General features: G+C 33.1%; 1 protein-coding gene across 1 annotated transcript; it reads right to left on the bottom strand.

Annotated features, from left to right (window-relative positions):
• Window positions 1-2,349: 2,349 nt before the first annotated feature.
• On the bottom strand, window positions 2,350-14,888 carry LOC113392601 (glutamate--cysteine ligase catalytic subunit). The gene is made up of 11 exons (XM_064220863.1): window positions 14,363-14,888; window positions 13,834-13,945; window positions 11,989-12,172; window positions 11,738-11,910; window positions 11,460-11,659; window positions 10,982-11,178; window positions 10,545-10,716; window positions 10,047-10,244; window positions 3,951-4,154; window positions 3,369-3,550; window positions 2,350-3,117 (listed from the first exon to the last, which is right to left on the bottom strand). Exons 1-11 carry the CDS (start codon window positions 14,612-14,614, stop codon window positions 2,946-2,948), a joined length of 2,046 nt encoding a protein of 681 aa, XP_064076933.1. The 5' UTR covers window positions 14,615-14,888; the 3' UTR covers window positions 2,350-2,945.
• Window positions 14,889-15,069: the final 181 nt, after the last annotated feature.

Here is a 15,069-nt window from a genome sequence, read left to right as displayed (position 1 = left end):
CAATGTCCCATATCACTTGGTGACAACGATCGTTTTCTGAGGTCAGTTTCAAGCTTGTTCTTCCAAAAAAAGCCCTGCTGCTTTGTATACACAGATTAAGTCACCTTATATCATTCAATTTCTAAAGTAGTTTGCTGACAAAAACGTGATTAAAATAAAGTAAATTCTTCGTTTAGCATAATTCCAGCCCGATTATGTAATTAAAATTTAATCATCTTTTTTAGAAACCTTGAGTAATTATTACGTAAAAATATGAATTTATTCATATAATTCAATGTAAGATTTGTTATTATAATTTATTTGTTTTTTTAATATATTGAAATGCATATTAATTATAATTAGTATATAAAGAAATATAATTAATAAAAGGTATTCTGTATTGATTCGATATTTTAAAAGAAATACATTTTTATTGAGTCCAAATTTCATTTAGAAGCTGTACCAAGTAACCAAAGATTCGTGACTTATACCAATATAAGTAAAGTAATTTTATAACTTTTTTACCTTATAATGTCTTTGTCACAGACTGCGATAATCTGGATAATTTTAAAAGATAACAATAAAATCTAAAAAGTTGCTTTATAAAATTTAAATGCATAGGGTTAAATATAAAATTGTGATTTGCAATCTTAAATTTAAAGCAGAATGGTAATAATACTTACAAGTTTTCTTTAGGAACAATGATTGTTAACATACATACAAATAATTCCTCTATTTTGCCTTATGTGAATTTAATTTAGACCGAGGCCAAGTGATTATATTCTTTCGTCGTAAGTCTACATTAACTATTCCGTCAATTGAAACTCATACTTTTAAACATTTTAACCGACATATTCCTATCGAACTGTGATTAGACTTATTAAAACACACTAGACGCGTCAAATTTCATAGGATCGAGCTCAACGCCACAGGACTCAATTAGTATGATATGCAAATGCACGATAATTATGTTAATTATGTCTGCTAAGTTTTTCTTTTAAATTATAAAAAAAAACTACTGATAATTTTTCTTTATCAGAGGTGTTATGAGATGAAATGTCACAAAAAAAACAAGATTAGAAAGGTAAAGTTAATAATACTCCAAAAACGACAGAAATCTGTATGTATGTATGAACTTAAAATTCTAACATTGACTTACGACGTAAGAACTTAGCACTCGATCCTTTCTAATATATTTCTAAAATAGTGAGATAGACAATCAAATGGACCACCGGATGGTAAGTGGTCACGAACGCTCTCGACATAGTCATTGTCCCAATATCAACAATTCCTTACACCGACTTGGCGCCGCCAATCATTGAACCAAGATTTGATTATCTGTCATTACACTGGCTCTATCATAATTGAATCTGAAATCTTTCACAATACAACGATTGCGTATTTGGCGGTAGAATAATGGATTAGTTGGAAATAGCTCCCCTGACAAGCTCGCACAAAGTCCTACCATCGCTAAACCAAACGATTTCAACCAACTTACTAATAATTTTGTACACTTTACGTTAATTCCTTACGACCACAACCATATTCCATCCAACATTACATGTTGGAATCGTTACAACGGGATTTGAAAACCGTTTTAGTTAACTATTTTGATTTAGAATGTAATTAATCACAACATATGTAAATTATCAATTTTGACTTTAGTATTTTAATGTATGTAATATGTATTGGACAAATTAATTTATTTTTCCAGCGTAAAACGATACGTATATAAAGAGCCGCCATAGTAAGAAATGTTTAATTATAAAACATTACGTTATTAAAGTAGTTACCATATTATTTCAGCTTGTTATTATTGTTAATGATTGCACGTACTGCACTTTACGTTTGTGTATTGCCTGGGCGACATGTTTGTACTTTCGATTACAATTAATATTGAAGACTACCTTTACTCATATATAAACAACACCTCTCTTCTATCTATGATATAATACACTAAAACCTCTTTGCTGCATTCTTTAGTATAAATTATATAGGTATAGCCTATTCCAATGGAAGTAGCAAAAAAAAATAAACAAACCTTAGATTTACGCATTTCATTCGATTAGCAAATAACTCAGCTATATTGTGCACTACTAAGAGTTTATGAATAATATATAATTATTTATAATACAACACTATTGCACTTAACCACTTACTTCCACTTTCATTTTACTTCCAAAATTCCGTTAAAAGTTTCGTCAATGTTCAAAACGCCATATTGTTGCAAATTCATAGCGAAAATTATAGATTAATCAAGCTCTCGACCAATGATATCGCGTCATTTCGCTGTCAAATGTTGTTTATTTGGCTTTTTTCCTGTTATGGTTTGAATAGAGTATTTATTGGTTTAGTATTTTTTTGAGTTAGATAATGCAAAAAAGCCTCCACATTTGTTAATATAGATTTTATAGAATTAATTTGTTAATTTTCTATTTAGGATTGGCAGATAGGATAGATTGATGATATTCAAAAATAGAAGTGCCTTCTTTGATTGTGATTCTGGATAGACATTTAAAAAAATAACGTATGTATGTATGTCGGATGAGCCACGACTTGGGCTATTCATTATATATAAGTCTGGTGACTTAATATTTAACGTGCAAAAATAATTAAAATCTTTATATGGCGGCTCGATTATAATACTATAAAAAGTTTAGTGTACACTTTACACGAATACAAATTTTATTCACTTAATGGTATTCGTACTGCAAAACAATATCAACCAAATATTAGTAATAAAAATGATCCATACCATAATTTTATTTTTCAATAGTTCTAAGATAAAAGTCACATATGAAGCGAAGTATTTCCCTATCGTTTTTTTCATCCTGCAAAATCTTCAAAAGTGGACAGACACCCATACAAGATTATAAACTATTTAAGGCGAACCTACTATAACAAGTACATAGGCAATAAATATGCGCGTCAAGGGCTCAAGGCACTACGGGAGACAGGGGATGCGGTTAGGAGCAGTCCTTGCTCAACATCCTCCTAAATGCGTTGGGAATGTCTTCGTTGGTCTTGGAGGCGGTGCTGCCGCCCAGCAGCGTGGGCGCGGAGGTCGAGCCCGTCTGGATGTCGTGAGCGGTTTTAAGTAGATCATAGTTTATTTTTTCCGTCACCACTGAATCTTTCCTGTAAACAAAAAAATATATGGTTTCACATACGGTGATGTGATGATGTCCTCCTCCTGTCCGATTTCACAGTCACGACGGCCTTTAAAGTGCACTCTCTCACTTTTTTTTCCACACTTTATAATCCGATAGCAATACGAAACAACCGGAAAGAATATTTAAAAAAAAATATTCGTTCTTAAGATGGATTGACACAATAAAAAAATATACTCGTTAACTCAGTTTGCGTAGAGCGAATAATGTTTAAAATACTTGTATTCTGGGTGGTTGGTGACGAAGTCTCGCATCCAGGTGGCCATGGTGTGTATCTCGCCGGCGGCACGGCGCTGGATCAGCTTGAGGTACTGCTGCACCGAGCAGTGCGTGTCCGCGTCCACGTCCATACCTGACAGGTACGACTCAATCAACGGAATCAGGCCCGGGAACACACCTTCCTGATTAAAAAGTTACTATTTAAAAAAAATATTTAAAAAATTAACGAATAAAATAACATGAAATAAATTAAAAAAACTTATATTTTATTTACTATAGAATAAAGAATTTAATTTTGTTTATATAATAGACGTTTAAAATATAATTTTACATACAATAATACAGATGCCGCTTGAAAGGCCCCTGACTAATAAGCCGCTATCGATAAACCGACACGAGCGAAGCAACATGTCAATGTCGACATCAGAGGAAAGGAAATGAAGCGGGTAGGACTATAGCCCACGTCGAAATGCCATCGGTATCGAGTCCCAAGTCAGCGTTCGGTCCATCCCCAACTCGAGCCAGCGGTAGCGGTTACAACCGACACAATATAGTTGAACATGGCGTGTATGACGGACGAACCTTTCCATTAACGATCTCGTCGATCGTCATCTCTAGATAGTGGTCACAGTCGGGCGTGTCCGGCGCGGCGGGCGCGGCGGGCGCGGCGGGCGCGGCGGGCGCGGCGGGCGCCACGGTGCGCGGCGCGCCCACGTCGCGGCGCCACCAGAACCGCTGCTCAGTGCACGCGCCCCGTCGCTGCGCGCGCTGCATGTTCTCATCCACCTTTCGCGAGACACGGATAATTTTTCAAGGGCATCGGATATTATTATAGTATCCATGCCATGATCGTTATGATCTACTATAAGCAATAATCATAATTATTTATTTACTTAATTTCGGTATGAAGTTATTTGAAAATTATGTTAAGATGGATCGATCGATAATGTATAGAAATAAATAATACAAAAGTTTTAAATTTATATTCACAAATATTATTACACTGAAATTGAATTTAATAAGGAAAATCTTTTGAATCCGATGTAAATAAAGTTGCAATAAATCATAGAAATAATATTGATAGTAAAAATATCACGTCTTATTCATTTCAAAATTTATAATATTTATAATTATACTTTAGGATGAGATATGTATAGTTCGTCACCGACATTAATTAGATTTATGTTGAATAGTTACTAGCTATCAACAATGTATAAAAATCATTGATATATACAGGGTTATTGGTAATTCGACGTATTCCCGTTAGGAGGTGATAGGGGCGACTATTTGCGATAATTTTAACCCCCATATGCATAATGCAAAAGTGAACCATTTTTGAGTTATCGCGTTTTTTAGATTTTTTCAAAATAAGTCAAAAATGCAACTTCAAAAATTTATTTTAAAAAAAGTATCAATTAAAATCTATTTTTTTCTTCTGATTTATAAAAACTATTAAACATTGGATATTTTTCAATATTTAAACAATAATTATCGGTCCAAATTTAAAAACGTGAGACGGAAAACGATATTATTTAAATTTTTTTTTCCCTCAAATATGCCTGAAAAACAAAAAAAATCATTATGAAACTTGTTCTGCAGATTATTTTAAAAATATAATCGTTTACTTAGCTTTCCGAAAATGTATAAAAACTAGGAATTTATTTCAAAGCAACTGAAATAAAATTATAAGTAAGGACGCTGGTGGAAATTCGTATTCGAACATGACCGAATTCGTATTAAAGGTCGCTCTTTAAAATTCCCACAAAATTTATTTAAAATAATATCCAATGTAAAAAAACTTACTTATTTACTTAACTCGCATACTTAATACAAATTTAAAATAAAATTTAGATACATAAACAGTTCAGAAGCTAATTTACAATTAAGATATTAGTACAGATAGAATAGTACTGGAATAACATATTGAATACTTTTTATGCCGGGAAAACATTAAATTTTCGGGAACGCGGGTGAAACCGCAGGACGGAAGTAGTAAATAAAATAGTAATTATGGTAAAATTTATTCATTTAAACAAATCTTATTTATTTTATTAAAAACGAGTATATCCGCCATTCGTATCAATCACAGCTTGTAGTCGCTGTCGCATTGATCCAACAAGGCGAGAGCATATCTCGGTTCCTCTGAAGCCCTTCCAGACACTTTGGCAATTTTCTACGGCAGCTGCTTTGGTTCTATCGTTATTATTATTTATCCACCGCTGCACCATCACACCCCATAGATTTTCGATAGGGTATGTCCGCCGCTTTTGCAGGCCAAGGAATCACCACCACTTCCCGATGCCGATGGAACCACTCATCACACGTCACGTCATTACATTAACCGTCACATAAAATAACGGCCGAATAATATTACAAGCGTTTTTATTCTAGGATTGCAAGATATTGCAAGAAAATATATGACGATGACAGACTTTGACAATTCAGTAGAATATATCATATCTAATTTAAATCTTGTAATGACTAATTAGGACATAAAAAAGTTTTTATGTTGACATGACACTAGACGTAGTCCAAAGATGTTACACTATTTTGAACCAAGTTATCATACTATGTTAGTTGAATTTTATATGCAGTGGTCTGTTTAGTGGTTTAGATTCAAAAGGTACTAAGAGTTTACGACTTGACAAAGGAATGAATTTGAAAACTGACGAAGGTTTTCTTACTCTGACTGTACATCCTGTTTCCAACAGGCTATTTACTATTTACTCCCCACATTCAATGTTACATTCGACCGTTGGCGTAATCTATACTAATATATAAAGCGGAAGAGTTTGTTTGTTTGTTTGTTTAAACGCGCTAATCTCAGGAACTACTGGTCCGATTTGAAAAATTCTTTTTTTGTTGAATAGTCCATTTATAGAGGAAGGCTTTAGGCTATATAACATTACGCTGCGACCAATAGGAGCGCAGCGACAGTGAGAAATGTTGCAAAAACGGGGAAAATTATTCACATTTATGGACTTTCGATGCGTGCGCAACATAAACGTTTTAAGTTACTCAAAAAATGTGTATGAAAGATATATTCCTCTTTTAATAATAAAAAAAAAGTCCGTGACACTATATGTCTATTTGTTAAGAGTGTGCTAGCAGGCGGGGCGCGGCGGCGGCTGAGGGGGAGGCGGGTCAGCCCCGCCGCCGCGCTCGCCACTCTCACCCGCGGGTGTAGTTCTGCGAAGTAGCAATGCACATAACGACTTAAAAAAATTAACATTCTTAATAGTTAAATTATTTATCAAAATTAGGTTTTGTTATCAGCTTATTTGCTCATTATTTTTTATCGTTTAAAATCGATTACATTTAAATCATAATCTGCTGTAGTTTTAACTTACGATATAAGATAAAATTTCAATGAACATTCCTTCGTACTTTGCAAGTAAACAATTCAAACGTTTCACGGTATAAATAAGGTATAAAAATTACATTACACACGTAAAAAAGTTCAAAATGGCGAGCGATACTTTCACCGATGCAGATTAATCATCACTGAGAAAATAAATTATGCAAATAAGCAAATAGGTGAATATCGATTAAAATGACTACACAAATAAATTAGTAGTTCAATATTTCAAGTAAATTCTATTACGTTCAAGCATATTCAACACGGTTGTACTATAATCACCTTATGGAATAATAACACCAAAGGAGAAACAATCTAAACTTCTTATTGTTCGGTTTGTTTATCTTATTACGTTTAAGTTAATATTGTTTGTTTTCAACCGACTTCAAAAAGGAGGAGGTTATCAATTCGTCTGTATTTTTTTGTTTTTTATATGTTTGTTACCTCATAACTTTTCACTGGATTTTGATAATTTTTTTTTGTTTGAAAGGTAGTGCTTCCCGTGGGGTCCCATTTTAATTTTATCCTGTTACGATGATGGTATCCCTATGAAAACGATATAAGTCTTAAATGTGCATTATGTATGTGCGCGATAAATAGGTGAATAACTCAAAATTGTGCCAACCAATTTTAATGATCCTTTTTTTATTATAAAGGACAATAATTTTATCTATAATATATTATCGTAATAACTTTGCTGACTTTTAAATAGTCTAAATATTTTTAATTTCATTTTACATAGTTTAAATCTAAAAAATATTGTAATCATTGTTTGTTATTCATAGGTTTGTGTTAAGTTAGATTTAAAGTGGGTAGGTACATACTTATCTCCCTGCGTGGAAACACAGAACGTACCTACATATTGGTAAGTAAAATAAGTTACTTGATTATTAAGTTGTAGAATAATAAGCAATTATTTTTTACTTTTTAGAGCATATTATTTTTTTTCTCTTTTGAAGTCGGTTTTTTTTTTTGTCAAAATTTTTGTTTATTAGAAGTGGTTGTCATCTGCATAATTATTCTGATTTGGTTAGGTTTTTGTTTATTAAAACATATATGGTTTTTTTATTACGATAAAATATCGAAATAAAAAAAAAAATTAAATAACCTTTATAATACTTTTTTTTTTCAATACAGATTTCATTATATTATCGGGTACTTAATTATTTACCATATGTTTGTTTTTATTGATTACAAGATACGTTTTGGTTTAAATTTAATACCTACATTTTTTTTATCTTTTTCGTCACTATAATGCCTAGAAAAAGAACTAACCTTTCTCGGCAGACTGCTAATGCAAAGCGTCTGCGGCTTTTGCGTAGCAATGAAACAACTGAAGACAATACGCAGAGGTTAGCTAATCAAAGAACGGTCAGTGAACAACATCGTGCTAGGGAATCGAGCGTTGAACGTTCACAGAGGTTAGCCTTACAAAATTTCCGAACTTCGGTGAATCGACAACGGGAATCAAATCATCCTTATATTTTGCCAGCCATCTTACCCCTTATAGTTATGGAATAAATTTCGCAATGATTTATGTGAAGATATATTAAACAGAATGCGTAATGAAAATCAGGATATAACATTAACCTATACTGATAACGTATACAATGATAGACTTATCTTAATTGAAGATAAAATTCATGAAATTTCAGATAAATCATTGACTGATTTTGGGCTTCCTGCATCAAAAAGGAATAATTCACATAATAATTTAGATCCTTTAGAAGTAGCACTACGGAAGCCGTATGATGTAAATGAATTAAATGAGTATATTACTGAAAATGAACCAAAATTAGTTAATGACCAGGTGACGGCGTACAATCGTGTTATGTGCAGTATTCGTTTTAACGAAGGAAAAATATTTTTTTTGGATGCTCCAGGTGGAACTGGAAAGCCTTTTATTACTAATTTCATATTAGCAAAAGTAAGGTCTCAGGGAAAAATAGCCTTGGCAGTTGCGTCGTCAGGAATTGCGGCAACTTTATTAGCAGGTGGACGCACAGCTCATTCCACTTTTAAACTGCCTCTAACTGTTTCTTTACAAAAAGATAGCGTGTGCTCTATTCGCAAAAATGGCCCTCTGGGTAAAGTTTTACAAGACGTTTCTTTAATTATCTGGGACGAATGTACCATGATCCATAGAGCTCATGTAGAGGCTCTAGATAGAACTCTCAGAGATATTAGAAGTTGTGATAAAATTATGGGTGGGATTACCATTATGTTTTCTGGGGATTTTCGACAAACTTTACCGGTAATTTTAAGAGGAACTAGAGCAGACATTGTAAGGTCTTGCCTTAAAAGTTCACCGTTATGGAAATTTGTCCATACCTTAAAACTATCTACGAATATGAGAGCACATTTGGGGGGAGGAAGTACAAATTTTCCTTCAAAGTTACTTTTAATAGGAGATGGAAAAGTACCTCATTCTGAAAATAAAATTGAAATTGATCGCGATTTAGGAGAAAAAGTGACTAGCATAGAGGATTTAATATCAAAAGTTTACCCTAATATCGTCGAAATAGAAAATAAAGATTACCAATGGATGTGTCAAAGGCCAATATTGGCGGCGAGAAATAGTAGCGTTGACGAAATTAACGACCTAATTTTAACCAAACTTCCAGGCGATATAACTACCTACACATCTATTGATAATGTAATGGATCAAGAAGATGCAGCCATTACCCACAAGAGTTTCTCAATTCTTTAAACCCGAGCGGCCTTCCACCACATTCCCTGAAGTTAAAAATAGGTGCTGCGATAATTTTCCCGCCTTCAAGTAAAATTCCTTCGCAATAACGTGATCGTTGCAACAGTTTTGAATGGTCCGGCAGTTGGTCAAACAGTGCTTATACCTCGCATCCCAATGATTCCGAATGATTTACCTTTTAATTTTAAAAGAATTCAATTTCCCATTAAGTTATCTTTTGCCGTAACCATTAATAAATCACAGGGCCAAACATTTAAACACGTAGGAATCTATTTACGTCAAGACTGCTTTTCACACGGCCAACTATATGTCGCGTTGTCAAGATCGGGTTGCGGGCAAAATCAGTATGTTCTTCTACCACAAGAAAAAAAAACTAAAAATATAATCTACGCTGAAGTACTGTAAAACATATTATTAAATCTTATTGACGATTATAATAACAAAAACCAACGTGAGCAATCAAACGATAATCATGATAGTGTTTCCGACAACTACGCGAACGAAGTCGCGGGCACAGCTAGTAATAACTATATACGTGGTAAGGCCACGTGGCTTTAAATTGATATTATAGATATGGAGTTATAGATTTAATATGAGGTACATTATTTACCTTGCTGATTGGCATGACGAAATTGAGGTTATACGACAGAATAACTCGGGTCAGCAATACGACGAAGCAGACGTAAGCCGCGTTCTCAAAATCCGTGAGTTGCGCCTCGCACGGGCGGAACTCGACGCGCCAACCGATGGGAGAGTTCGGAGGTGGCGGCTTGAATCGCATCGTCTGCCAGTTCGTAGACTGGATATTCTGTAAAGGTTAAATTTTAATACTCGATAGAAAATAAAATTTACAAAATATGTCTGGAACACCCTTCGCCCTATGCCCTTACATTATTGAAACTAAACCGATTAGCATTTACTTGTTCATTATTCATGCGCACAGCCAACGTAAACATTATTCTGGCGGCGTTTATGTTTCCTAAGGATTATAGTCCAAGTATTTTCACAGCAAGAACAAATTGGCATTTTATAAGCGCGTTCCATTTTAGACTGAAACTATACTTACCATCAGCTAAAATTTTGATCAAGCGGTAGCAATTAATAGTACCTCGAAGTGATCGGTATCGTTCTCGTCGTCCTGGTGCACTTTCTCCGTAAAGAGCGAGACGGTGTCCCGTATGAAGAGGTGCGCCACATGCAAGGCCAGCGGGTGGTCGATGCCGCCCTCGCGCAGGTGGCGGTAGATGGCCGCGTCGTGCACTATCGGGATGTCGTTGTACCTACCACATATTTATTTTAATAAAAATATATATTTAATTATGAAATCTATATTTCTGTTTTTTGAACGGCAACAATTTGGTCGATCGGATGATGTTATGGTGAAAAATGACCATTTAAAATTTAGAACAATTGGACGTGTTAAGCTAACTTTGATATATTATTATTGTTGATTTTAATATTTTAAGGTTAACCTACTTTGCTTAGTAATTTCTTACAACGAATCCTTGGGATTCCTAAAATTATAATACTCATAAAACAGCTCACTTTTCATGGTCTGGAGATAAATACGAATCAATCGAATCGTATCTAGACTTCTGTATGCGGAATTTGTTGTTCTTGAGAGGTTCGAGGCCGCGCTCCTCGCGCGTGCGGCAGTCCACCGACGCCGAGATCACGTTCCAGCGGCAGTCCACGTCGGAGAGCAAGCCGCGGTAGATGGGCGACGCGGCCGACAGCGCGAGCTGCAACAAGCACCTTCATCCATCCAACTACTCGACTCGCTACAGACGCGATGACCAATGACAACCGAGGTCAGCAAGCTGCGCGGGAGCAATTATAGTACACTAGCGAATGCACAAACGCAGATGCACTTCCTGGCATCTGGGTTTGCACATTCATTCTATCTTACTGGAGACCAAGCATCACCAGCTTTCCAAGCTCGACTCAAAAATATATATAAATCACTAATTGTTTTAAATAAAACATATATGTGTATAGTTAAATTATTTAAAAAATATTATACCATGATTGGACACAGTGGCGCGAGTTGATCGTAGAGCGTGCGAGCCTCAGTAATGCAACAAGCCTGGAATGTAAGTTGGAGGCAGCAACAGCCCATACCGAAACCCATTGCGTCCATGTAAATGGAGTCTGGCCGAGCCGCTCCGGGCTCTAGTTTATGAGAATCGTCAACTGGGATTTTTGTATTTACATCACGATAAACTAAAATTTAAACAAATATGTTTAGATAATGTTTTATACAAAAACCGATACTTTAATTTATTGTTTTATCCTACTTACTGGGAATATTAATGGCAACTTTTTCTTGCCTTCTCTTACGAATGTTTGATGTTAGTGTTTTAAACCGAGGATGACCGGAGAATATACCTTCATCTGGGAAAAAGTGCGACATTGTCACACCCCTGTCAGGTTTTGCGGCATACGGCGGACTGGTAAAATTTGGACAGCCAAGCCTATTAAAAAAAAGAAATCATTATATAAGTTATATTGAAATGTTAATTTATTACGGTTTATAATATTTTAAGACATACCTTGGGAAATTTGTGATACTCATTATAACCTCACCCTCTTTTAATAGGTTACTTGCTTCCATTCTACGATATCTCATATTAGCTTCTACTATATTAAAATGAGCCAAAAGACCGCCATATGGCTTGCCTGGAGTGCCTTCGACCATATATGCACCATATTCTGGGCGCCACAGTGATTTCACGTCTATGAAAGATGGAAGTTCAGTAATATTAAATTTCCATAGAATAATGAGAATAAAAAAAAAAACATTATCTACATTCTCTGGAAAATATATTAAACATTAAAATATTACGAAAACAATTTAATATTAAAGAAGAAATTAAGTACTTGCTTGAAGTCGAGTCTTATCATAAAAATAACTATTATTATAAAAAAATAATGGTAAGAATATACAGAGCCTTGAGAAGTAAACTTATTGAGATAAAAAAAACGATGGTTATAAATTTATAATTGTACTTGGAATATTGTTTTGATGCCAGAAAAAACCCCATCGATATTACAAAGATACCTATACTTTATGTTTTGTTTTATATAATATGGCAGATTAGATAAATTCAATGTGGTTTTAATGACGTAACATGATTTTAATTAGTTCTTTTCTTCACCATAACGTCACATAATGTATATGTGACGTTTGTATATTAAAGATAAAGATTTGGCGATTTTTCGTCAAATCATTTCGACGAACAATTTTGTGATTCTATAAATCTCAATGTCATGGTTACAAAGAGCAAACTGAATGATAAAGTGTTTGATCAACATGTAACGTAAGATTTCCTTATACAAATGTAAACTCATTGGTCCGTTCGTTACGTAATATTGAGCAATACTTTACAACTTTACATTGATTCATCTTTTATGCTTATTTGCCTTTGTAAATTTTACAATAAATATATGAGATTTTAGAATTATCAGACAGATATATTTTTAACCCTATTATAGTTAATTAAATGAACTATGAAAATTGTGTTGTCATCATACAATTGTTAGTCATTCAGAAAGTAATTGTTTCTATGACTTGCATTTTACAATGATAGACGTTAGTGATAATGAAGTTGAACTGTTTATTTTAATTTATATTCATTGATTTCTAATGCACAATTTACAATGTTAACATTTGTAAGATATTAGTATCTTGTTTATCTAATTCGGTGTATCATATTTGTAGAAGTTCTATTTATATAATGTCCACATCAGATAATAACTCATAATAATGATAGCAACGTAACTATAAGTGTATTTATTAATCGTATTTTTATTAAATTCTTTCTAATGCCTCATAGCCACGTATATAATTGAGTTACAAAACATACATTTTTAGCTTATTTAGGACCTACAATATTGTCGGTATTGTAAAGGATCCAAATAATCTATGATTAAAGATGGTAGCAACAAGCAAGGAAGTATAACTAGCAATTACAGAAAATAAAATTATGGAGAAGAATCTACCGCGCCTTGAGACTGGACTCAAGAGACGGATAGAGGAGACTTTAGCCAGATGGCACACAAGAACCAAAGATTTAGAGAGACAGAGACAACAATCAATATTTTCTTTAAATTAATAATATTTTACTTTATTATCACTATATTTATTTAATGGCATGACTGATTTGGTTGGATGAGGATAGTTAGTTGAGATAAATTTTCTGTGATTTTTTTATACTATCTAAGTTAAATGTATACCATTTATTATATGAATGTTGAATAACATAAATAATGCTATAAAATACTTGTATTGGTTATATTATATTAAAAATAGTTGCTAATGATTCTTATTTTAATAGGCCAAAGATAACTTGTATTTAAAATAGGCCAAAAATATTTTAAATAGTTGTTATATATACTTTGTGGATCCTCCAGTTCTTTTTCTTGTAGTTTAGGAAGAAGTTCATCCGCTCTTAAGCTAACTGTGGCTCGTTGATTTTTATCATCGAATTTTACTATTATATACTCCACCTAAATAAAAGAAAATAAATTTACAATGTTATTGTGGATATAACCCATCGATACAGATGGGATAATTTAACAGGTGTTTATGAATCCAGATATTGTTTTTCGAACACCACGGGATGAATAACAAAACAATGCAATCTGTAGACTATTTAAAGTCGACAAACAATTAACAAAATCACTCTTCATAAAAAAACAGATTTTTTCCAAATGAAAGAAAGTAATAATATTATTATAATATTATATGTATATATTTATTAATAATATAGCTAAAAATGAATGCCTAAGTAATTAAGTTATAAATCTACATACAAGTAATCTATGTAACAGTGTACTATTCATGTTAAATAAAATTAAATACATAATAATTACATAGTAACAATAATAAAAATTTATTTTAGATAATACTGAAATTTCTCTGACCTCATCTCCCCATTTGAGAACATCTCCAGTGCGTTCCCGTAGCTTTCTATATAGGTTAATAAATTGCTCGATGCCATGATGCCGTACGTGCTCCGCTAATGCTTTGGTTTCTTCCCAAGAAAGTGGGCTACCTTCAGTTAGTAATCCCATATTAACGATTTGGATTTTTCGTAAAGTAAGACGCGACTTTAATACAATTTTACTAAATCCGCAAGTATAGGTATACCTCCTTACGTAAAAACAAAAGTTCATTTATTGCAGTAATCACTTGCAATAAGTATTGAAAAGAAGAAAAAAAAATTAACACGAATAATAGAATTGAAAATTTACTTCCTGAGTTAAGGTTAATAAACTAAAAGTTTACTCAATAATCAACAAAGTTTGTAGCTCCAATAAGTTAAAAAATAAAATACACGGATATTAATGATCAAATAAATTCTATACACTAATTATAAGCGAATGATAAAAAGACAACAACTCATTGTCACAATCACATTATTACATTTATTTATATTTTAGATTATTTACTTATGTCAAACATAATGTTACCAGCATGTAGCTCTAAAGTCATGTTATAGTGAATTCATAAATAAAAATAAATATAAAAAACAGTACTATCATGTTATTCAGTAAAATAATATAAGTAAGACGTAAATTAATAAATATCAAAAAGGTTATTAATGGTCAAGTAATACAAGCTTAAAGAA

Source organism: Vanessa tameamea, chromosome 5, assembly GCF_037043105.1.
Source record: "Vanessa tameamea isolate UH-Manoa-2023 chromosome 5, ilVanTame1 primary haplotype, whole genome shotgun sequence".
Taxonomy (NCBI): Eukaryota; Metazoa; Arthropoda; class Insecta; order Lepidoptera; family Nymphalidae; genus Vanessa; species Vanessa tameamea.
Note: the sequence above shows the minus strand (reverse complement) of the source record. Positions and strands in the feature narration are given on the sequence as shown.

What these genes read in the sequence shown, in the direction of transcription:
- LOC113392601 (XM_064220863.1), bottom strand. Translation starts at nt 14,614, where the DNA reads ATGAACTTTTGTTTTTACGTAAGGAGGTATACCTATACTTGCGGATTT. An exon ending in AGTATCACAAATTTCCCAAG is followed by an intron (nt 11,911 to 11,988) that starts GTATGTCTTAAA and finishes TTTTTTTAATAG; the next exon opens with GCTTGGCTGTCCAAATTTTA. An exon ending in TTATCTCCAGACCATGAAAA is followed by an intron (nt 10,717 to 10,981) that starts GTGAGCTGTTTT and finishes AATATGTGGTAG; the next exon opens with GTACAACGACATCCCGATAG.